At 35.4% G+C, this 25,894-nt stretch overlaps 1 protein-coding gene across 1 annotated transcript; it reads left to right on the top strand.

Moving 5' to 3' along the window:
* Positions 1–1,601: 1,601 nt before the first annotated feature.
* Positions 1,602–2,789, top strand: LOC145691780 (beta-1,3-galactosyltransferase 5-like). The gene has a single exon (XM_081767092.1). The coding sequence runs from the start codon at positions 1,713–1,715 to the stop codon at positions 2,751–2,753; it is 1,041 nt and encodes a 346-aa protein (XP_081623218.1). The 5' UTR covers positions 1,602–1,712; the 3' UTR covers positions 2,754–2,789.
* The last annotated feature ends 23,105 nt before the right edge of the window (positions 2,790–25,894 follow it).

Raw genomic sequence — 25,894 nt, 5'->3', positions numbered from 1 at the left:
TTTATATAGATTTTGTGCCCCAAGAACGAGGACTCATCTCCGATCTTACACTCTGTTGCTATTATTTTCGGTTTCAACATTGAATTCCCATAGTTCGGAAGATTACTGCAATTTCACAATATGAAACGAAACTTACTTATTTGAGTAATGCATATAAATACGAAGAATACTTTTTTAACCTCCGTTTAAAACACCTGACAAAATCCTACCTGAGATGACAAAATGAGTATAAGACAAATTGTTCATTGGAAATCGTCCATTCCTCTCACCGAAATACAGATTCTGTCGTTCAATCATTGTGGAGTAACCGAGGATGGTAACTTACCGAGTGCAACCAAAGCGCTCTCCAAGTGTGAATCTACGTGATGTAATGCGATTTCTCCAGGCGGCTGCTAAGTTCTCTGAAATTCCAAGATCAGATAGTTCAGAAGAGGCTAGAACAAAACACCCAACGGCGAGAACGTCCAACTTACAAATTTAACGAATTGCCCAATAAATCGGTCATAACACCCAGATAACATCCTACTGGCAAATCGCTCAGAATCATTGAGCATTTAAAAAAAAACTTTCATTACTACCTTTATTAATACATGTCAGCCGTAATTGGTGAAAACCTAAAATTGGACATCTAAAATCTGATATGTTTTCTGGGCGATCTAACCGTTTCGGTTTTCCGTTTATTGGGCATTATATCCGCTTGTATAGGTGTTCTGTCTGTTTCAGGAATTTGACGTTCTGACCGTCTTATCATTTGGTCGTAATGGCAGTTTTTGAGGGTAATTTATTCTATTTGTGGTTAGGCTATGATTATTGGGCGTTCTGACCATTCTTTTGAACATTGTGATCGATTTTGTGAGGGATCTGTCCATTGGGTGATTTGGCCGTTTGGTAACTCGATGTTCCGTCCGATTTGGCAGTTGGGCGTTCTGACGGAATTTTTGGACGATTCGTCCGATTTGTAATTTGGGTGTTAAGACATGGTCCCTTCCAGTAACTCATACCTACGCTCTTCACGAACCACATTATTTACGTGTTCATTACGTGATGTTCGCTACCATGGATTTTCAGTACTTGTGCGCACAACCTTCACTTATAAAGTTACCGCCCTAAACATTTCTCATGCGGCGATGAATTTCATCTATACATATTATGCCCTTTCACCTGGAGAATTCGAATTACAACACGTAGTAAACAAAGCCATGATATACATTTCGTATGATATCCAAAGCTAGAAAGAGCTTTATGGAAGCTTTCAAATGATACATAACAAAGGATACAGACATGTTTCGTAACAGTCATACTCATGTCAAAATGAAGGCACCCGATATCATGTATTAATTTTCAGCCTAATATTTAAACAACTTAAGCTTGCGAAAATCTTGTAATAATTTTTGGAAATAATCTTTCTTGTTGAACATATCTAGCTGTAAATGGAGTGGGAAGGAAAGAAATTAATAGATAAGAAAATATAAAATACATTGGTTTTATTATTTTCCAAAAAATATATTAATCTAATAGCAATAATAAAAATATTCAACGTTTCACTTGTTTATATTTTTGTTACACGTACAAACATTAATATTTTTGATCATTTTAGGTTTCGCCTTTACAGAAGATGCCCGTTTACACTGTAGTTCATGGATTCCAATACCGAAGGAGAATTAAAAGCCTTTGTGAGTGATATTACTTAATGACTCGATGACGTGGACAGGATGTTTAGATCAATGAGGTGGAAGCAATATTTGATGCTCATAATTTGCATCTTTAGCCTTGTTTTCATGATTATATTTTATATGTTATTCTCAAAAGACAACTATAACACTTTCCTGAGTCGTTCCTTTATTAAATCAACGTTGAAAATGTACAATTTCAATACGTCCGACTATCAACAGCTCATAAACATAAAGAACTTCAAATTTAAAATGAACAATTTTCCTTGCAGTGAGGATTCTAGTGACCTGCTTTTTTTAATTTTTATCCATTCAGCACCAAACCATTATCAGAATCGATTAACGATAAGAAAAACGTGGGGTGCATGGTCTAGGGATTCTAAATGGAGAACTGTTTTTCTCCTTGGTGAAGTGGATGAACTTCAGGTTCAGAGAGAGCTAGAAGATGAAAATGCAGAGTATGGTGATCTCATTCAGGGAACATTTATTGATACGTATAGGAACTTAACATATAAACATGTGATGGGGTTAAAATGGGTTACTTACCACTGTAGAAATGTCAAATACATTGTAAAAAGCGATGATGATGTCTTTGTTAATACACCAACTATTGCTCAAAAGCTTGAAGCAAACTTATCCATGCATAACGACATGAATATTATACGTTGTAACATATTTATAAATTCAAGTGTTATACGTAGTAAGGATTATAAACATTATGTAACACGTGATGAATACCCAAATGATACATATCCAACGTACTGTTCTGGTGATTTTATTGTGTATTCTTTTACTGTTGTTGAATTATTGTACACAGAAGCACAAAAAACAGATTACTTTTTCATTGATGACGTACATGTAACAGGTACGTTAGCAGCAAATGTACGTTTAGGTGTACAGAAGATAAATTACTCAATGGAATTTGTGAATTATATTATGAGCAAAGGTAATATACATCGTTTAATGAAATTACGAGATTGGATCCCATGCCGTGCTATAGGATTTACCACTATCCATGATGTTTCAGTAGAACAAATGAAGACAATATGGGATTTTGTTCAAAGTGAACTTAGAAAGACATAATTAAGTTCCGTAAGAACTTAATAACATTTATGTTTAATTTTGAAGTGTGATAATATATTTATGTATGAGTTGTATTATTTTATTTGTTTGTGTTCTAATCCAGGGGCGGACTGGCAACTATAGGGCCCACCCTGCTAAACTGAAATGAGGGCCCACTGTATAAAATGTAAAAAATGTACTTGGCATTCTTCATATGTATTAGATATAAAAGTCCATCTTCGAACCCATAAATAGTATCCCATATATTCATACAAAAGCAAAACATTAATTACAAAAAATCTGAAGTAGGAACATTTTAATAGTAACTCATACAGTGTGTGTAATTGGCATTATCATTTTTTATTGTAAACACACACAATACCGGAATCGGTGCTTTCAGTTATTTATATAGTGTTAGAAAACCCAAAATATATACATGTGCAATAAGTAAAAACTAATCTCAAGTCAACTTTGAAACACTAAATAATTAAAGCACACAGAAATAATGTAATTTTCTTTTCTCATAAATCAGTTCTAATATAAAATTGGATATAGACATTTGGGAAACGTTAATTTTGAGGCAATTTTTTTATTGCGTTTTCATGTAAAATAACACATCTGAAACTTTTTTTTTTAAGTAACCAAACCTACAACCACCCTACTTAACGAAGATCCGTATTTTGTCATAGCTGATCTGGGGCTCCCCTCCCCCTTGATACGTAAAAAAAATACCACTTACTTCAGTCGGGAGCCTGCTCGCGAATGTGCCCAAATCTCTCTCTGTACCTATCTTTTTGGCGAGAAGAAAATATTGTAGCCCACATACACAAACTCGTCTAAATATTGCTGTATAATCTCGAGGAAGTACGCCCCGCTCTTAGCAGACAACTCCCTCCCCCCAAGCGTGTCAGGTGAGACATGGCGTTAGTGTTGGAAACTTGAAAAAGCTGTAACTTTGTGGCCTCAATGCAACACAAAGAATGCGATTGGAGGTAAAGTTGCGATAGATTTCAAAACGCAAGATTTTCCTTGACATAAGTAAGTCATAATATTATATCTTTAGTTATCGTCTATCGTCTAGTGTAGTCCGCCCATTCCTCGGCTGACCCCAACTTCTCTTTCTATATGAATACCTACTTTGCACATCACAAATATTTTTTACATTTTACTACACTTTTATTTTAAATTAAATTTAAATAACTAAAGGGAAGTTAACATTTACATGATATACACACTGATTTGACTGACATGCAGAAGTGTTCAGCACTTTAAAAGTTACACCAACGCTTACTGAGCCCAGTGCCGACAGCTAGTGCTCTCAAACGGATCAGGTCAGGCTTCATCGGGTCAGGGCTCGAGTCGAACCTCCTTGGGTTACAGGTCGGGTCAGGGCTGCTCTAGCCACTGGTCGGCTCGGGTCAAATTTCTTATGCGTCGTTTCGGCTAAAACCTATTGGGGTCATGAGTCGGGTCGGGTCGACGTTCAACTCGATCCGACCCTCTCGACCCGAGAAGGGTTTAGCCGAAACGGCGCATAAGAAAGTTGGCCCGAGCCGACCCGTGGCTAGAGCAGCCCTGACCCTAGCGTAGGTGACCTGACCCGACCCGTCTCTCAAGCAGGCTTGACTCGACCCCTGACCAATGAAAGCCTGATCTGACCCGTTTGAAAGCACTACGCAGCAGCAAACAGTTCAGTTGATTTCGTGTTCGCCTGTTAAAGTTGTGTAATTTCAAGTAAAAATAGCCATAAAAGATAAGCTACAATTGACTGAAATCATCCAAAGGCGTGGTGTATACATCATAATTTATAAAGACCTTAAACAGAAAAAAAAATACCTGGCAACTGTCCTGCAGTACTCGAATGACTAACATCACGTTCATTTGTTTCTTGTGGCACAGATTCAAATAGCCTACGTTGTTTTGGGTCAAATGCAGCTTTTTGTAAATCACATCTTCGTTTGTGTTCTCGCTTTTTAGCACCACTTTTATATTTTTCTTTACAGTAATCTTACAATTACTCCTACCATCCATACTGACACAACCACATCTGTCTTCCACGACAAACGACACGTAACTGGTGTTCCAATAATTGAATTGCTGCTATCGGATTTGCTCTTCGATGTAATATACAAATAAAACACGAGCCGAGGGCAGCAACTTCACAGTAATTATTTGAGATTTGTATAAAACAATCGTTGATAGTGGCGACTAATTTCTTTTCGCTTTACCGCACTGAAAAAAAAAAAAAAACAACGAAGCCTGATCCGATTTCTTTCTTCGAAGATTGGTCTGAGGACAATGCAGTTCAAAAGCGTTCCGGCTCCACCTCCACTTTCCACAATAACAATATCTACGAAACTATTGTTTCTTTAAAACATCGCCACTCGCCGGCTTGTAAAAGGACCGGAGTAGGCATTGGTATCCAAATCTAGTGTTGTAAATAGAAAAAAAAACGGTTCGTATTTTTTCAGAAATTTATGTTTTTTTTTTTTTTAGAAAAAAAACATTGCCTCTCGTTTTTTTTCTAAATTTCGTTTTTTTTCAAATAGTCATTTGTAATGCATCTTACGTCAATTTAAGTATGAAATATTTTTATGTAGGTGTAATTACCGTAAAATGCAACATAAATTATACGCTAGATACTGATACGCTACAAATATTTTACAATTTACATGAATATCATACCTATTAACAATTCGGGTTTCAGCAGTTTTCATCACTATCAACTAAGAAATAAAAGTATAAATAAAATCTTGTTTTTTCATGAAAGCAGGCCTTTAATAAGTACAAAAATAATGTCACGAACAGTATCCAATAACTTGTCTAAAGGTAAAAACTAATACTAATTTGCCTTATAGTATTTTTCTAAATGTCATATATAAATAATTTGTCGACTAGATATATATGATATGCAGAGCCGACTCTATCATATATGCAACACGTGCATTTGCGTGGAGCGGCAAGCTTGGATGTTCCGGCAAAATCTGTCATAAGTAAATTGTAATATCCTATGTGATGTGGTAAACAAGCAATTCCACATCAATGTTTACAAACACCTCCACATAGTTCGGCAAGAGGATCTTCCACCAGAGGGACCTATAATCACATGCAGACGACGGCTTCTGGCCCCTCCCACGGAGCAGAAGACGACATCGGAGCAGCAGCGCCACCGCCACCCAAAGGACCCTATAAATTGGATGGACGAAGGCAACTCGATACCAGTTTTCTGGAGACCCTCCTTTAGTCTGCTACGGGACTCTTGGAGTAACCTAACCCCAGGCCTCTAGTCTGCTATGGGACTACGCCTATCCCATCTCCTGGCTTAGCCTGCTGCGGGGCTCTGTCTGGGAATCCTAACCTCAGCTGCTTAACCTACTACGGGGCTCTGTTGGAGATCCTGTCTGCGACCTTACGGTCAAAGATCACCTATAAATCACCTTGATTCTAGAGAGATCAATTTGTATAGTATTTTGTGAAAATACTTTTATAGAGGAAACTTTTTATAATAAAAACTGCTGGTGGAGAGTCAATTCCGGACGCTCTTTTTATTAACTGCTCTACCCAAAGATCCTATATGAGACAAAGTTTTACAATATTATTTAAATTAAATATTTCTTGTTGGAAACAGACTTCATGAGGATGGTAGTTACATTTACTAAGCTGACCTTCTATTTGAATACTACATTCATAAATTAAGTTTAGGTTGCATTACTTTAAGGCCACATGGACAATACTAAAGCAAATGGTCGAATAAATCCGAGCACAAATTGCTTGATTGTTTCAAATACAAGAATTCAATTCTCGAATAGTAGTGAATATCTGTTCCATGTAGTACGTTATCACAGTTTTGATATGAAACTAGTCTTGTTTTTGTCAGAAACAAGTTCCTTATCATTGAAGATAGAAAGAAGTTTTTTTTAAATGTTAGAAGATATAGAAGAAAAATAAAGAAATAAAGATAAAAGAGCTAGTTGCACTTATTGCAAACTTATACATTGAGATTGAAGGTCGATAGTGAATTCTATAAAAAGGATTACCATCTTTCCTCTGCAGGTGTGTTTGCTTTATCTTTCACTAACATAATAGATTAATATTTAAAGAAAAATAAACAGACACGACGGGATTGCATTTTTAGTAAGTATTTAAGCCTTTCTGAGTGCGACTGCACTTACCCTCACCTTTGTTGTTCATGCTGGAGTAGCATACTTAAAATCATGACTTTTAAGATTTGTTCTTTCTGGAGAAAGGGGGAGGCGGCAAATTATGGCATTGCACGAGGCGACAAATTGACTAGGACCGGCCCTGATGATATGTATATAAAAGACATGAATATAGGATGACTCAATTTGAAGTAATGCAGGGTGTTTTAAAATTAATATTAGGGTTTTGAAACTTTGTAGTATCTATTACAATTAACTTACAATTATAAATATTATATCAAATGAAAGAGCAACTCAAACAGTTTTGTACTCACGCATGTACATGCATTGTTTCTTCTGTCTGCCGTTAGAAAGAGCAAGTAGCAAAGATGGAGACTAGAGAGCAAAAAGCTTTTTGTGTTTTAATAAAGACTGAATCTCTACAGTGCAACCGTCTGTGTGAAGAATATTAAGGAGAAGCTTGTAACTACGTCTTTATCGTTTGCAGTTGCTACAGTCTAAAGCATACAGATTACGGTTTACATGCCAATTTCACAAGCGAAATATTCCTGCATAACAATGAAGATTTTCTGGATCGTGTCGTCTTCAGTGATAAATCGACCTTTTACCTAAGAGCTAATGTGAACACTCATAATGTTTGCAAGCTCCCTCGTGGCTAAGCGGTTAGCCTACGCGCCTTCGGCGTGGGAGACCCGGGTTCGATTCCCGGCGGGAGCTCATGTGGTTCGGATTCCACGTTAATCAGTAGGTCCACGTCTCATATAGCCTCGCTGCTGAACGGGACGCTAAACTAAAATCAACTCAACTCATAATGTTTGCATCTGGCCGTCAGCAAATCCTCAGGAGATAGTACAGTTGAAACGAGACTCCCCTAAATTGAATGTGTTTTGTGCCATATGGCAGAAACTTTATGGGCCTTTCTCGCCTATCGACTAGATGTGTGCCGTGTGAGGAATGAATCTCACATCGAACACTTGTAGCAAAGACTGTTTGAGGTGCTCTTTTACTTGATGTATTGCTTATAATTGTACATAAAATGTAATAAGTACTACGAAGACTTAGAGCTCTAAAATTTATTTTGAAACACCCTGGATTTCTCACCAACAGTGTTGGAACTAAGATGTAAAAAGGAGAGAAAATTTTCCTTAAAGTTATTGTTTACAACGATATTATTATTAGTCGAGACTATAACTACAAAACAACATGAGTTAGTAGTCAAAAAATGTAATCAAATGTATACTCGGTGGCCTAGGTGGCCAAAGTGGCACACACGGGTGTGTCACTTGTTTAATCCGCTCCTGTGTGGTCACTAATTAAGATATCGGGATATTATTCTTGCAAAATATGGCTGGACTATAATTTATCATATTAATTTCTTTTCCTTCTGGTGTCGAATTTCCTTTTCAAATTTCACCCCAGTCAAAAATTCGAGAATTTTCTAATTTCTAATTTCCTTTACTTCTTTTTTCCCTGTAGCTTCCTTAGTTGTAGAAGGACATCCTTAAGACTTGCCAGGGAGATACCTCGGATGGATACCTAACTGTTGACATCAATTGGACGGGCCTGCGCGCAGTGTTGCTAATTAGGGAAATTTTAATTCTCCTATATTTGGGCAAAAAATTAGAAATTTTTGTTTATAAATCTGTATTTATACGTCCGAGTGCAAGTCAACTTACGCCAATCGAAAATTTGTCCTTACTTAACAAACGCAAGTACAGATCGTTACAATGGGGTAATTAGGGGGCGTACGCAAAATTCGTATTTAGGTTCTAACCCTTGATTTTTCTAGTTTTTGCCTACTTTTCTGTTTACCGCAATATATTTTTGGTAATTAGAAACTTTATTCCTCAAATATCGCCATCATACTTGTAGGATATATTAGTGGTGTACCAATGTTTAATTTAAGATAATTTGCGTCTGTCTGGTAGCAATGTTGCCAGCTACAGAAAATTTTAATTCCAGATTTTAGGGGGAAATTTTGGAAAAATTATATGTTTTGTCTCTATTATTTACCTCTTGTTCGCTATATCGGAACAAACGTACCAGTATCTGGAAGTCTCGTCTTTGCTCTACACAACGCACTATAGACAGTTTCAATAGGGTAATTAGGGGAAGTACAGTTGAAGTTTACATTAGACCTTGTTCTCTAATTGGAAAGATAACTGATTTTCTTAAAGGTAGAATGAGATATTTTTTATTGACATGCTTACTTTATTAGATATCGTCACAATACTTGTTGGATATATTAGAGGGATACCAAAGCTTATTTTAAGATAGTTTGTGTGTGTGTGATAGTAGTGTTGCCAGCTACAGAAAATTTTAATTCCAGATTTTAGGGGCAAATTTTGGAAAAAAAATCCCTTTTTATTTCTTTTATTTCCTTCTTGTTGGCTACATTCGAACAAACGTACCAGTGTATAATAGCCTCATCCTTAGCCTACACAGCGCACCACAAACATCTTCACTAGAATAATTAGGGGAAGTACAGTTGAGATTTATAATAAACCATTTTCTGGAAATGGTAAGAAAATGGTGAATTTGTGAGGTAGAATGAGATTTTTTTAAAATTTCATACTTACTTTGTTATATATCGCCATGATACTTGTAGGATATATTCTTGGGGTACCAAGGTTTACTTTCAGATAGTTTTCGTCTGTCTGATGGCAGCGTTTCCAGCCAAAACAATTATTACTGCTATTAGGTGAAAAATTCGGAAAATTTCCGTTTTCCCCTCTATTATTACCCTCTTGCTGGCTGCATTGAAAGAAAGGTACCACTACCTGAAAGCTTCCTTTTTGCCCTACAGAACGCACCATAAAAGGTTTCAATAAGATAATTAGAGAAGCTGTAACCTCGGCATATTTGATTTTTGGTTCTGAGGCCTAAAAAGTGTCAAAATTTCATGTGTATGACAGAATTTTTTTCCCTCTTTGAATGGAAGCCAGCGATTTCAGGATTTCACTGTACCTTGTCAACACACCAAAGATTTGTTTAGGTGACTTGAACTCATATAGCAGCAGTGGTGCTAGATACAAAAAATTTTGAAATTCGGTTAGGGAATTTTTTGTAAATTTTCACCCCTACATTTCCCTCAATAATTTCCCACCCGTTGGCAACAATGCAATGCAACTTACACCAAAAAGTACCCACTACTATTTTCTAGAAAACAAGACCTTAACCATATCAATCAAATGAATAGTTTTTGAGCAATAAGTCACTAACTGGAAATGTAGGAAAACGCCAAAAATGACCTGGGGCCGAAAGGAATAATTGCACAATTTTGCTCGTATAGGTACAAAGAAACAAATGATTTGTAAGTTACGAGGGCTTCGACTCAAGTTCTGTTGATTATTTCAATAATCTGCCACATAAATCAATAAATAATAGTTGCCAGAAAAAAAACAGACTTTTGAAAAAAAACATGAAAAAGAACGATGTTTTTTATTGAAAAAAACCACAGAAAAAAACCGTTTTTTTACAACACTATCCAAATCCAATAACAGCCTGAAATCTACTGTGTTTCTTATATTTAAAAAAGTAGTAGTTAACGTGCTCGCTTTTAACAGCTGCTGTATTACAAACCCCGCAATGTTTTAGGGCTTGATTGTCTCATAGACGGAACCTTTTCAAGTCGATAAACGTGAAGAAGAATAAGGTCTGTTCATGAAAGTTTAACTTTACGTCTTTTTTATGCAAAACACAAGTTTGCGGGAGTTACTTTGCCATATTTTTGATGCTGGTAGGTTTAATTGAACACATCTTTTTAAAATTGGTGGAGGGGCCCACCTGTTTAGGGGGCCCACCCTGCATTTGCAGGGTAGCAGGGTGGGCCAGTCCGCCCCTGTTCTAATCAAATATTTGAACTTCCTGGCCCTTATGCAAAATCGTTTTGACGAATGATTAGCGTCATACTAAACGCCTGACTAGTGCAGGAAACAAATGTTAGTCGAACTCTTTAGTATGGCACTAATCACGCGTCAGAACGACTCTGTATAAGGCCTCCTATTTCTAAGTACTAAAAGCAAGTTTTAATTTCAGTAATAGTTATTTATAGAATACCAAATACATTAATACACGTTTGTGTGAAGAGACATTGAAAATAAAATTTATTTTATTAAAAAATGTTTAAAATATCCCTAATTGTAAAAACAAAAAGCAAATTTAAAGCTGGACCACATAGCGTATTTTTCTATTAGTACCAGTGATGTACGTTTACGTGTAAAACTTGATAGTTTAAGTTTACACATAAACAATTAATAGACAGTAAATATCATGGCTTATGTAATTTATGTAGACAATTCGTAATCAATCTAATTCCTGGATTTCAAATAATCAACACTTAGCAGTTCTACTTCTACAATAACTTTTCTTTTTGTTTGTTCAAGCCTACAGCCCTCAATACACTGTAGGTTAAATTCCCACTTAATTAAAAGCTTTAATTCTTTACATTTAAAAAATTAAATTTTTCGAGTTTTCAACCAACCATCTCGAGCCTTATACCATATTTTAAACAATTAATACCAGAGTTACGACATTTACTTTCGTGACTACACTATTAGGAATTTGCGTGATGCACTGAGATTTTGCCATTTATTATACAGAATGCTCCTTGACTTTCCACAACGAACATTACAAATCTCTTAATAAGGCTGTATAACATTCCAGGATAGCGTGACTCACAGAATGACATGTTTCTCTTTTATAATTAGGATTACAAATAATATAAAACAATTTTAATGCAAGGAAGTTAATTTAAAAGATTCTTTCATTAGAACGAAAGCGTAGAAAGGTTTGCTATTTTTCTCATTTTTCGCCATACTATGTGACAAGTTAATATGCATATAGCTCTAAATAAACAGCTAATATGAAATCATGTTGTATTTCTCTGTTTACTGCCTTTCGTTTATTGAGATGGCCCTGTAAGCTACATTATTGTAGAAGATAATGTAATGTAGTATAATTCTCCTTTTTCTAATATAATAGTTGGAATATAATAGTGTGTAGTAGACTTTCATATTATTTTTAATTGATTTTGTTCATCTGTACGAAATGGTTTCGTTATGTACACATTAAAATACAATGCAAACCGTAAACGAATCATAAAATTCTTAGATATTGTTTACATAGAGGGACCCCTAATCAGTGTTGGGCAAAATCAATTGAAATCAATTGCAATTTATCAATCAATTGAAAGTAATTGCTCTGAAAATCAATTGCAATTGATTTCAATTGCAATTGATTTCAATTTGTAATTGACAATTAATTTCAATTGCAATTGAATTCAATCATAAAATTTACAATTAAATTTTCGTCAATTGTTAATTGGTCACCAGGCAATTGAAACTTTTAATTGTTAATTGTCAATTGCAAAGGGTGCAATTGAAACATTTAATTGTTAATTTCAATTGACAATTGAAACTTGTAATTGTTAATTGTAATTGTTAATTGCAATTGAAATCAGCAATTAAAACTGAAGATAAGAAGATGTGTGTATATTGTGTTGCCCACTTGTTACTGTTTTACATATTTCAAATAAGGTACTTATAAGAAATGCTTTATAACTATCACCCCTTCCCCCCTGGAAAGAAAGCCGTGAAACTTAATATTTTTAAAATATATTATGTTTATGGTTCTATCCCCCTCGAAAGAACTCTATATGCCCGTCATGCATACAATAGGAATGGGCACGAGCGAGTTCGAGCGAGTTTTCTCTAAAACTCGACTCGACTCGAAGCAGACATCTTTAAGCTCGACTCGAGATCTCGGCTCGAAAAAATTCCCCCAACTCGACTCGAATTCGGATCGAGTTTGCAGTCGAGTCAAGCCAATTCGAGCTAAATCCTTTGTGTAGTTCCAAGTACTACTATCTTCAAGTATCCTACATAGACAATATAATTATCAATGATACTACTACTACTACCACTATAACTAATTATTATTATAATACCGTGTACCTGTATAAACATGGAATATAGGCGGTTTGTATCGGAATACTAAAAATTAGTTGACTGTCGATCTCGGTCGTCAAGAAATCTTCAGGAGACAAGGACATCGGTCACGAGGTTCTGAGTTTGAGTTCAGGAGGAGCAAGTATTCGGGCTCGAGCCAAAAATTGTTAAAAGTTATGGGACTCCAGCCAAACATGTTCAAAACTGCTCGACCCGGGTTTAGGGTTGTCAACGACTCAAGCGGCTCGCTCACAGCTCATTCACTTATCGAGCCGAACCAAGAAGTGAGCCGAGCCAACAGCTCATCCAACCGAGCCAGCTCGAGCCGATGGCTCACACGAGCCGACCCGAACCGAGCTAATTGCTTATCCCAACCGAGCCGGTTCGAGTCATGGGCTCAGTTAAGCTGACTCGAACCCAGCCTATGGATTCGTTTCAACGGGGCTGGTTCGAGCCATTGGCTCCAATCGAGCCGAGTCGATGACTCGTCTTTACCGAGCCGGTTCACGCCATTGGCTCAATTGAGCCCAGTCGATGGGTAATCCCAACCAAGCCACTTCAAGCTGTACGCTCAGTTGAACCGAGCCGAGCCGGTTGACATCACTATTCCGGTTGGGCTTCTACTTTGGCTAAAATATTGGACCGTGCAGTTCTCAGCCTTGATGGTAAGAACTACAAAAAATGATATTAAATCTTTAGTTTTACGTCCCACGTTTATGCCGGTTAGGCTAAAGGAGACGGTGATGATGGGAAATGAATTAAATGAAGAAAGTGGAAGGAAACGGGAGAACCCCGAGAAAATCCAAGAGCACGGCGTTTGTCCACCACAAAGTCCAAACTGCGCGAGCTGGGATCGAACCAGGGACCTCAAGCACCGGAGGTGAACGCTCTACCACTGACCCACCGCGCCCTCTGGTAAGAACTACAGTATATACTTATATTGGTGCTCACGGCATCATTAACTTGTTCCGCCACCAACGAATTTCGAGGTACTTTGTTTTGCATCTTTTGTGTCGCTTTATGCGCCTATTCCCACATTTTGTGCATCACCGGAAGTGGGTCAAAATGGCCCTACAAATATGGCGGAACAAGTTATTTCTCTTCCGCCAGCAATGAATTTCGAGGTCGTTTCCTTCACATCGTTTTGTGCCGTCTTGTGCGTCTACTTCCGTTTTGTGCGTCATGGAAAGTGGGTTAAAATGAGTCCCCATGGTGGGACGAAAATGACCAAGAGTTGAATCTCGAGGTCGTTAATTTCACATCGCGTACCCTTTTGTGCGTCTATTTCGACGTTTTGTGCGTCACTGGAAGACGGTCAAAATAGGCCTCAACGGTGGGAAGAAAATGACCCACTTCTCCGCCACTACCGAATTTTGAGGTTCTTCCTTTCATAGCGACTAGTGAATGTTTCGTGCCGTTTCGTGCCCTTATTTCCACGTTTTGTGCATCTCCGGAAGTGGGTCAAAATTGGCTTCCAAGATGGGACGAAAATGACAAAGAGTTCCGCTACTATTGAATTTCGAGGTCGTTAATTTCACATCGCGTACCCTTTTGTGCGCCTATTTCGACGTTTTGTGCGTCACTGGAAGACGGTCAAAATGGGCCTCGAAGGTGGGACGAAAATGACCCACTGCTCCGCCACTACCGAATTTCGTGGTCCTTCCTTTTGCATCGACTACTGAATTTTCGTGCTGTTTCGTGCCCCCATTTCCACGTTTTGCGCGTCACCAGAAGTGGGTCAAAATGGGCTTCCAAGATGGGATGAAAATGACCAAGAGTTCCGCCACTATCGAATTTCGAGGTCGTTAATTTCACATCGCATACCCTTTTGTGCGCCTATTTCGACGTTTTGTGCGTCACTGGAAGACGGTCAAAATGGGCCTCGAAGGTGGGACGCAAATGACCCACTGCTCCGCCACTACCGAATTTTGTGGTCCTTCCTTTCGCATCGACTAGTGAATGTTTCGTGCCGTTTCGTGCCCTTATTTCCACGTTTTGTGCGTCACCAGAAGTCTCAAAATGGGCCTCCAAAGTATGACCAAAATCACCCATTGTTCCGACACTATCGAATTTCTAGGTCGTTTCTTTCGCATCGTTTAGTGCCTATTTTTAAAAAAGTTTTCTGTGCCTACTTCCTCGTCTTGTGCGTCACCGGAAGTGAGTTAAACGGGCCTTTAAAGTGGGAGTTAAATGGCTCACTGTTCCGCCACTATCCAATTTCGGGGTTGGTTCTTTCGCATCGTTTAGTGTGTATTTTGTACCATTCTGTTCGCCTACTTCCACGTTTTGAGCATCACCAGAAATGCGTCAAAATGGTCCATCAATGTGTGAGGAAATAGAGCCATTGTTCCGCCACTATCGAATTTGGAGGTCGTTTCTTTCGCATCGTATAGCGCCTGCTTTGTACCGTTTTGTGCTCCTATTTCCACTTTAGTGCGACAACGAAAATGGGTCAAAATGGCCTACAAGTATAGCGGAATAACTTAATGCTGTTCCGTCACCATCAAATGTCGAGGTCGTTTCCTTCACATTTTTTATGCATGATTTGTGTCGCTTTGTACATCAATGGAAGAGGGACAAAATGGACCTTGAAAGTGGAATGAATATGTCTTTTTCTGCCATATTTGTAGTTCGTCTTTGACCCACTTTCGTTGGCCTACAAAACGTGAAAATATGCGCAGAAACGGTAAAAATATGCAGTAAACAATGCAAAAAAGCGACCTTGAAATTCGATACTGGTGGGAGAGTGGATAATTTTTCTTACCCATTTTGACCCATTGATTCACAAAAAGTGGAAATAGGCTTACAAAACGGTAGAAAACACGCACAAGACGATGTGAAGGAAACAACCTCGAAATCGTTCCTGACGGAACAGCATTAACTTGTTCCGCCACATTTGTAATATAACATTGACCCATTTCCAGTGACGCAGAAATTGAGGAAATAGGCGCACAAAACGACACAAAAATGGAAATTTAGCTTAATTACATGGAAATTTTAAGTTTGTAAGCTTAATTATATGGAAAATTTTATACATTTTCCTTTACGTTGGTCTACTTTACGTTGATTTGGGACTTTTAAATTGATGATGTATAAAGGGGTGATATGTTTATGTACTTTATTTACAAATCACGCATATCACAACCACAGCTAATGAACTGTATGATTAAACCCATATTACTGATTCACCCAGATATCATGGAGGAACGAGAAATAAGACTTGACGAATATTTTAGATGTTACTTGCTTCAATTCTTATTCAAAAGTACATGCGTTAATATGATAAATATGACATGCTTTGTTCATATGTTAATATAATGATATAATACTTAAATATTAGTACAATGAGTTACTTATCTTAACTTCTTTTCGCGGTTAATTGTTGCTAGCTTGCTGCTAAACCACATGGTTGCTTGATAAACTGTCATACTTTGTCTTCGGTCACACATAAACTGAGTAGCACTCTAAAACACTGTTAAGAACATGTAAATCTTGTCTATTAATGAACATGTGTTTCTCTAAAGACTATGAATAAATATGTTTTTCTAAAACTATGAATGAATATGTTTGCCTAGTTGCACTTCACAACACATTGTCGAATGCACAAACACAACTTGAATAGAACACTGAAGGCACTGTTGCCATAAATTTTATTCATTTTTCCACTGAAAAGTATCTATAATTCAAGAAGGAAATACGTATTAATTATAATTATAATAATTATCTATATAATTGAATTCATTGTAATTTGGTCCATAACAAACACTTTACCATTTCGTACTAGCTGTTATGCCCGTTCTTCGCACGGATCAGATAAAATATCAATGTAAACAAACTGAACAACGGGAGAATAATTAAGAAACATTTCTAAAATTGGATATATTTTGTGTGAATATATATCCAACAACGTACATGTGTTTTCATTGGGAAGGCCGATGGGGGCTGAATTTGAACGTAAACACTATCGGGGGTGTCACTATACGTCTGACCAACCCCGATAAATATGGATCCGACACAAATTCTACTACCTTTACATGTCCCGATGAACGCCCTCTCAGACCCCCTTGGTTCGTATTGTGAAAAAATCTGCTCTGGCCCCCACCAAACCCCAACCAATACCGCGAAAACTATGAATGTGACACTAACATCTTCCATTTTCTACTACTTTTTACATATGCCGGTAAAAATCCCTATAATCCTCTGGCTCCAATTTTGAAAAAACAATGCCTCTGGCCCGCAGCCGATGGGGGCTGTATTTGGAAGTCAACGCCTGTGGAAGTATCACCATTCATCTCAGCGACAGCGAAAACTATGGATTTGACACTAATATCGGTCACTTTCCATTATTTTTACATGTCTCGCAATTCCCCACCCCCGGTGACTCAATGCATACAATGGTGGCTAAATTTGAAAATCATCGCTAATGAAAGTATCACCATTGATCTCAGCCACCGCGAAAACTACAGATTTGACATCGGTCATTGTGGATTACAGAATTGATCGTAGAAATTCAAACTCCGATGAGTGATAATTTTATAGGCTTGTTTTATTACTAGTTTAAACTCTTTAGTCAGTAGAGAAGAGGGCGTGAATCAGGGGTCAGAGTTGATGACAATGGGTTTTGATGGGTCTGTGGGTCAAAGTGGGTGAGAGTGGTTCATGATGGGTGGTGGGTCAGAGTGGGTCAAGGTGGTTCGTGGGTCACGACGAGTGGTGAGTCAATTGGTCATGGCTAAAGTTTTCATTGCCCCACGCCCTCTCTGAACTACAGTGTTGAAAATTAATCAGTGAAAATCAATTGCAATTGCAATTGATCAATCAATTGAAAGTAATTGCTGTGGAAATCAATTGCAATTGAATTAATTGCCAATTAATTTCAATTGCAATTGAATTACAGAATTCAATTGCAATTACTTTCCACTGCAATTACTTTCAATCGATTGATCAATTGCAATTGATTCTCCTTTATTAATGGCCAACTGCAATTAACAATTAACAATTACTTACTTCAATTGTTAATTGTAATTAACAATTAAATTTACAGATTAATTGTTAATTGTTAATTCAATTGAAATTTGCCCAACACTGCCCCTAATTAAGGTATTCCATTTGAATATTCATCAATAATGTAAAATAGGTGTTCTTAGGAACGAAGTGTCATTTTTAATGTGAATGAAATGAGTTCAGTAGAGTTGTAATATATAGAAGACTCTATGTAAATAATATCTAAGAATTTTATTATTCGTTTACGGTTTGCATTGTATTTTAATATGTAAATAACGAAATCATTTCGTACAGATGAACAAAATCAATTAACGATTATATGACAGTTTACTACACACTAATATTTCCAACTGTTATATTAGAAAATGGAGAATTATACTACAGGGTGCCCCACAAAAAAGCACATTACAATACAATTTATACATTACATTGTCTTCTACAATAATATAGATCTCAATAAACGAAAGCCAGTAAACAAACACAACATGATTTCATATTAATTTAGAGCTACACATATATTACCTTCTCACATGGTATGGCGAAAAATCAGAAAAGATATATATATATATATATATATATATATATATATATATATATATATATATATATATATATATATATCTATAGGGTCACTCGGGGTAATAACGCCACTCTAAGCTACTTTGATTTTTCATGTCTTTATGTAAACATTTGACACCTCGAAAATTTTATAATTCAATAAATCGTTCTTTCATGCAACCATATAAAAATTACCGTTTCGTTGTTTCAAATAGTAAATTGTGAGAGAACTATTTTGTAAGAAAGTCCTCTTTGGCGTTATTACCCGTATATCTGGGTAATAAAGCCATATGCACAGGGATAATAAAGCCATTCTATTAATGTTTTCTAATAAAAAATAACACAGTATAACTTAATTAATAGACCCATGAAAATTACTTATGACTGTACTCATGTTAGCAGGTACTTACTTTAAAATAAAATTGTAAATGGAATTTACAGGGGAATATAAATAGAACGTAATTCAAAACAATTTGATAAGATATGATTGATATTCCGAAGAGACTTTATTCTAAACATTAATTTAACATGTTTTCCTTTACTCTTCATATGTATAATCAGTGGCGTATTTACGATTTTGTTTCGGGAGGGGCTTTGCTAATTTTCGGGGGGACTTTGACTGGAAATTTGAAAATTCTGCAAGATATTTCATTTACTTTACTATACTAAGTAAGATTTCGGGGGGCTTAAGCCCGGAAGTCACTCCCTAAATACGCCACTGTGTATAATTTTGAATAAATGAAACAAAAGAGAAACAAAAGACAAAGAAATCAATACAAAATTTAATAACTTTTAAATCACAAAAATTTCTCTGTCATGCTTTGTAAGTCCAACACATTCTTCGTGTACAAATTGTATACGAACTAAACATTTTCGCACTCTGTTTTCTTCACATATTGGACAATACTAGGATTCCGGTTTCTTATGTTTCTGCGTCCGATTAGTCAATATTTTTTTTTTTTTTTTTTAGCTGTTGCTTGCTTAGACTTCTTTGTCTTTTCTGTTGATGGAGTTTCACCAGAACTAATTGGCGTTTTTTTTCTCTTTCTTATTCTGTGCCTTTTCTTCATCTTCCTGTCTGAAAAGGTTTTTTCGTAGAACTGTAGCAGGACTGTTAATAGCTTTGGAATTTCGTTTACGGGCCGTTGAAGCTTTACGTGGAGTTGGTAGTAATTCTTGGAATGAAGTCGATGGCAATTAGTCAACATTGCATTGTAAGATGACATCTTCGAAAGCTTGTGCCGATGTTACTTCTGGGACTGATGTGCACGATGAACCAGTAGCTGCATCTTCTGATACAAACTGCTCATAATACTAGGTGCAAAAGCGTAGTCAGGAATTATGTCAGGATGAAATGGATAAATTATTGTGCCTACAAAACCAGATTTTAAGTTCAAAGGTGCAGCAAGTTTGTCCTGCTAAAGATCGATCCAAAACGTTGTTTTGTTATCACACTTCCTGGATTTTGTTTGAGGAAATGTATTACCTTCTGGTCCCAGTAAGTTACAAAGAGGCCAAACACAGATTTGTCCATAGGTTGAAGCTCATGAGTTGTATGACTCGCCAAACAAAATAGCGTTATTGTGTATTTCTCAGTTGTATCTACAAACGAATAATCCAAATGATTTTTGGCACAAAGTACTCCACGAAAATTTCACAAAGTCATGCTTCCTTTTTGAGTCATCGCTGCAGTGCTTCCAGGAGGCACACTATCCAACCAATAACTCTTCATTCTGGCACCTTTGAATATTATCATGGGTGGAATGGATTTTCCAAGCGCTTTCCCAAAAGCAACAATAGATACACTTTCAATGTGTTCTTGGCCTACTAATGTACAGTTTTTGATCCTTTTTCTGCGTATATGTATCACTCTCTATGTAAACACAAACAACATCCTTTTTCATCGATATTATAAATTAGTTCTAGTTTATTCGTTACATCTATTTCGGCCATAACCGTTTCCAGTTTCCAAAAATAATCCCCGACTACAGTATGGTTTCATTTCGACGCCCTTCCTGGATTTAATCTCTGGTATTTGCGTCGCGCGATTTCTGGATGGCGAAACAAGAACAGTTGTAACCAGCCATATCCGGCAATTTTCTTTTCATGCCTGAACCTGTGTGTAACTTTATTTTCTTCACAGGAAGTGTAAAATCAACTTCTAATCACTTTAGCTGTCAACATATAACCAACATTACATAACTTTATTATTCTCTCACATAATGCATCCGCAAGTTCAGGAGCTAAAGTACACTTTCTTCCTATTTTTGACGTAGTTCTACCAATAACAATATGATCTCTTAGTGTTCTTCTTTGTATATAAAAGTGCTTTACTGCACCATTCACAGCGTTCTTGCCTTCACGAATGAGTTTGATTGCTGCTTCAAGTATATCCTAGGACCATTGTGTTCGAAGATTTCTTCTTTTGTAGGCACGTGGCATCTAAAACACAAATGGGAAGCAAAGCGGGTGAATATATACATACAAATATATATTCTGTATGTAAGCGGGTGAATAAATTTACCTTTTGCATTGTAACTGTGTATGTCTTTGTTGACAATACATTTGCTAGTAGTTTTTAAAGATATGTTCAAACAAATACATCGAAAGAAGAGTCATGATTTCATGTTCTTTGAAAATATTTTTGCATGCGGAGGAGTTTCATTTTACTCATCTTAGTCTTTACCACTTTTTTCTGTAGTTTAAAAATGACAAAACTTTTGGGGGTACTTCCCCAAACCATCAACCCATACTTTATTATAGAATGAAAATTTGAGTAATGTATACACTTAGCGGTTTTTACATCATCTCTTACACATCTAATTGCATAAAACAGTTTTCATAAAGTGCTTATACAGTATGTTTTATATGAGGCTACCAATTGAATTTATTTTATTTATTTATTTTTTTTTTTTTACAATGAGAAAGGTAACCGTTTCTACATATTTGTTTCATCATCTATTTTTTATTGTGTTAGTTTGATTATTTTTAATATTATGAAAATTTAAGGCACATGTTTTATTAGTATTAATAATTAGTTCATTTTTATTCAACCAACTAGAAATTTGATTTATTGCTAGTTGGCAATTTGAAGCTAATTCGTCTTCTTCTTTCCCACTAATATAGCAATGAAGTTTCTTTAGTAATATATTGTGATTTACTAAGTCAAAAACTTTTGTTAGATATAAAACTCTTCCTACACATAATTCTTTCCTATTCAATAGCTTCCTACATGTTTCAAAAAAATTAAAAATTGCTGTCTCGGTGGATTTGCCTTTCAAGAAGCCCTTTTGTGTATTGGATAAAATAGAATATTTATAAATGAATCCCATTACTCGATTGAACATTATTTTCTCCAGAATTTCACCTATTATTGGTAGCAATGAGATCGGTCTATAGTTTTCTATTTCATTCCATTTATCTTTGTCACGTAACGGCTTAACCTGTATACACCGAGCAGAGATTTGAACAAAATTACGATTCTTACGTTGGGGTCGTGGTGAACCCCCTAATTATCACAGGGTAATAATTAATACTTCGTTGGAAAGCTTATGGAACACTGATTCCAACGAGATAACACTTGCGCAATTTAATCCCTATTCCTAGGAGAAGAAGAAACAAAAAATTATTTAAAATATGAAAAAAATTGAATTTGGTGGTGCTGGCAACCCTTATAGTCACTATACGCTGACAAACGAAGCTAATGTGTAGACAATACATTTGCAACAATAATATAAAAAATGGTAGCCATTGGTATAGTTTTCTATTTCATTACATTTTTCTTATGTGACAGCTTAATTTTAACAATTTTTAGTTTATCAGGAAAAGTTTCTGTTGAAAGTGAAATATTTGACAGATAACAATGGCTGACAATGTATTTGTAACAATCTTTTTATCAAATAGATATTTCATCTGTCCCAGCCGAATCCGAATTTTTCATTTACTTTCATATAATAACTATTTCATTTTGTAATACCGGTTTTAGAAAACATCAATTTCTCACACTTTTTAATTTTTAATTACGTTAAGTTAGTTTTAATAGTTTCTTTGTTTTTAATAAGAGTTTGTCCTACATTTGTAAAATATTTATTAAATGGTATTACTATGTTGTTTGGGTTTGTCATATTTACACCCTCATAGATTGTGCTAGATGGTTATTGTACTTTTGCATATAGATCTCTTTAATTACATTCCATATTGCCTGTTTTATTGTCTGACTGGAGAATCTTCCTACTATTCTAATTTCGTTTCATTATTTTCAACATATTTATAATTATTTTTATGATATCTGTAGTTGATTTCATTCATTCTAGAAGGGCGACAATTTCTAATTTTATTTAGTTCTAATTTAATGTTTGCTTTAAAATTTTAGGTATAATCCATTTTACTTTTTTCACCTTTGTTTTCAATAAATATTTTTTTTATTAGAAATGAAACTTCAAAGTTAGGTCTAACAGTACGAGTAATTATCTCACATGCATCATCTAGGTTGGTTAGCTCGTAAATATTATCCTACGTCTCCAGGCAAAGTAAATAAGTAAAATAACTAATACTATTTGAACTAAAACGCCTTGTTATTATATGCGTTTCAATTGTTTCCGCATTTGATTCAGTTGCTTGTTTAAAAATGTTTATCTTTAAAACTTGTGCTTCATGATCTGAAAAATTTGTATTTATAACTTCTGATTAATAATTTATGCTTGATGATTTTGCCAAAATCTGGTCTATACTCAATACTGATTGTTTGTTATCCTTGTTGGTAATTTGATTCTGGGAATTAAATCGTGTGTTTGAAGTAAATATTCAAAATCTCCATTAAGTCTTCCACTAAAAAAAATACGTTTAAATCATCTACAATAATTGGCATATATTTCTTACCATGAAATTACTCCAGTATTTTATCTAGATTATTGATAAACATATTAATGTTACTATATTGCGTCAAACTTTTTTGCAAAGGTATCTCAAGTATACTGTATACACACTCAAATTCCTTCTTTTCATTCAATTTGTCAAACTTATTACACTTTTTTTACTTTCATTTCTCTTTTCTTTTTTCTTTGCCTTTTTTTTATTTTTTTAACGAAAATGCATAATCCACTCCTTGAGAGATTTCTTCTACAATTTATTTATTATTTATTTATTTATTTATTTATTTATTTATGACTTCTTTTACGTGGCGAAGTTAAGGCTCTGCAGCCTTCTCCGAGCACTTAACCACGTGCATACATTATGTATTTTTTTTTTTAAAAAAAAGCACCAATATATAGAAAATATTAACAATTACAATAAGAAAAGTACTGAACCACATAAAAAAAGAATATACTACTTAAAATAAAAAAATGGTTAAATACTTCAAAAACAAAAATTGAAAATAATATACAATAGAGGAAACAAAAATAACATGGAGAAAACCTAAATTGCATATTGCCTATAGCGGTGAAAGAAGTATGAATATATAAGCTGTACAAATTAGCATAGGTTACCTATTGGTTGTGTGTTCATATGTGGGTTATTAATAGTCTGGTAAAACGAAGATGCCTCATGTGCTACCAGTATCCTTATCTTTACTTAAGAGAAGGGAATTTACAGATTTTTTAAATTTGGCAACTGTGGAAACGTTGTGTGTTAATTGAGGTAAACTGTTCCAGAGGCGTGTAGTACTTACTGTGAAGGATTTTGAGTATGAATCAGAATTGTGACTGGTTATGGAGAGCAAGAAATTATCTTGTGATCTTGTGCTTCTAGTATGAAAGTCAGATAAATATAAAAATCTACGGGCTAGATACGATGGTTCTGACGTAGTCAGTATTTTGTACAATAGGGTAAGATTATGTAAATTTCTTCTTCCAGCTACCGTCAGCCATGACAGTTTTTTATAAAAAGATGTGAGATGTTCCCTGTAAGTTATATTGAAAATAAATCTAATGCAGGCATTTTGGACTCTTTGCAAGCGCTTTGATTGATTTTCTGTTAGATCAGAATAGACTGAGTCGCAATAGTCAAGATGTGGGAATACCAGTACCTTGACAAGTTTGATCTTCAAAGATATTGGTAAGAAATTTCTTAGTCGATTTAACGTATGCAGGGCACCAATTTCTTGCTGCACAAGGGAAGTTTAAAATTCCAATATATTTTATCTCGTCATCTCTGTACCAATATTCTGTTATATATAAAATATTATCTTTGTATGAATCATTTAATTGCACTACTAATTGAAGTTGTTTATTTGTACTAAAACCCTGTGTATTTTGGTGAAAGAGTGTGATTATATTCTTGTTATTATTAAAAGGTTGTTCTTGAAGTTGTTTGGTGATTGCTTTATATTTTCAAACATTTGCGTGTATTGGCCATCATGAATGTTAAAATTAAATTTTATTATTTTTAATTTGGACATTGTTTCTAATGTTTCGCCACCTATTTGTGCATTGTTACATACAAAAAATTTGGAAGGGATATATCTTATTCTGATTGTCGTGCTGACCATTGTATTCCAGTATTATTTAATGATTTTTTTCGCGAGCATTTTTTTCGAGAGTAATTCCAGAAATAATTAGGATTATTATTAAGATTATTTTCGAGATTGTGTATATATATATTTTATGCCTTTTTTATCATTTTCTTCAACTTCTTAGCAACTCTATAAACATAATTTCATTATACTCAGAATACTTTTTCCTTTTTCTATTATATTCCTTTTGTTTCAAAGTTTTAATTATATCAGCGGAGAACCAAATGGAAAATGATATTTTCTTATGCAACTTTCTTTTAGGAATTTTTCTTAATAACGCCGTTAACAACCCTATAAAAATAATCCAATGCGTCATTTGGGTCTTTAAAATTATGTGTCATCCCAACTAACTTCCTGCAGATCATGATAAAAAAAAAACTCAAAAAGTCTACTGATTGTGTACTTCTGCATCGATAACCATTTGCCGCTAGAATTCCAATGGTATTGGGTTTGAGGAAATTCCGGCGAAATACTAAATTGGAAGCGCTTGCAATCGTTATCGTCTCCAAGAAGGGATTCACTTTAGTTTCTGCTTCAAACGAAACACATATTTGCCACAGTACATTGACATCTTGAATGCAATAGTTGATAATTTCCTTCTAGAAATCAAACGTGTTATTACGATGGTCGTTGTACCACTGCATAAACTTGTTCCTCCCTTCAACGGACATTTCATTTGCACCATAATACTTCGTTTCAGGAAGTGGTCCAATATACGATTAATTTTCCTTGGTGTTGAAGAAATGGGGGAAGTAGCCTTTGGTTGCTGGTAAATTGAACGCTTTCAACAATTTGCATAATGCCATAGGTAGGAAGTTCAAAGAATCAATGAATGTTAGATTATTTAATATTAAACCTAGTATCTTGATCCAATTTAATATGACATTAGGTCTGCATTGACATTGTTCTACCATAGTCTTTAGAATAAAATGTCCATCGTAACCCTTCGAATTGTGAGCAAGGCAGAAAATCATATTTATG

This window comes from Thermobia domestica, chromosome 8, assembly GCF_964235325.1.
Source record: "Thermobia domestica chromosome 8, izTheDome1.hap1.1, whole genome shotgun sequence".
NCBI lineage: Eukaryota > Metazoa > Arthropoda > Insecta > Zygentoma > Lepismatidae > Thermobia > Thermobia domestica.
The sequence above is the reverse complement of the archived record's forward strand: the minus strand, read 5'-3'. Positions and strand labels throughout refer to the sequence as shown.

Coding starts and splice junctions, on each gene's coding strand:
- LOC145691780 (XM_081767092.1), top strand. CDS start 1,713: ATGTTTAGATCAATGAGGTGGAAGCAATATTTGATGCTCATAATTTGC.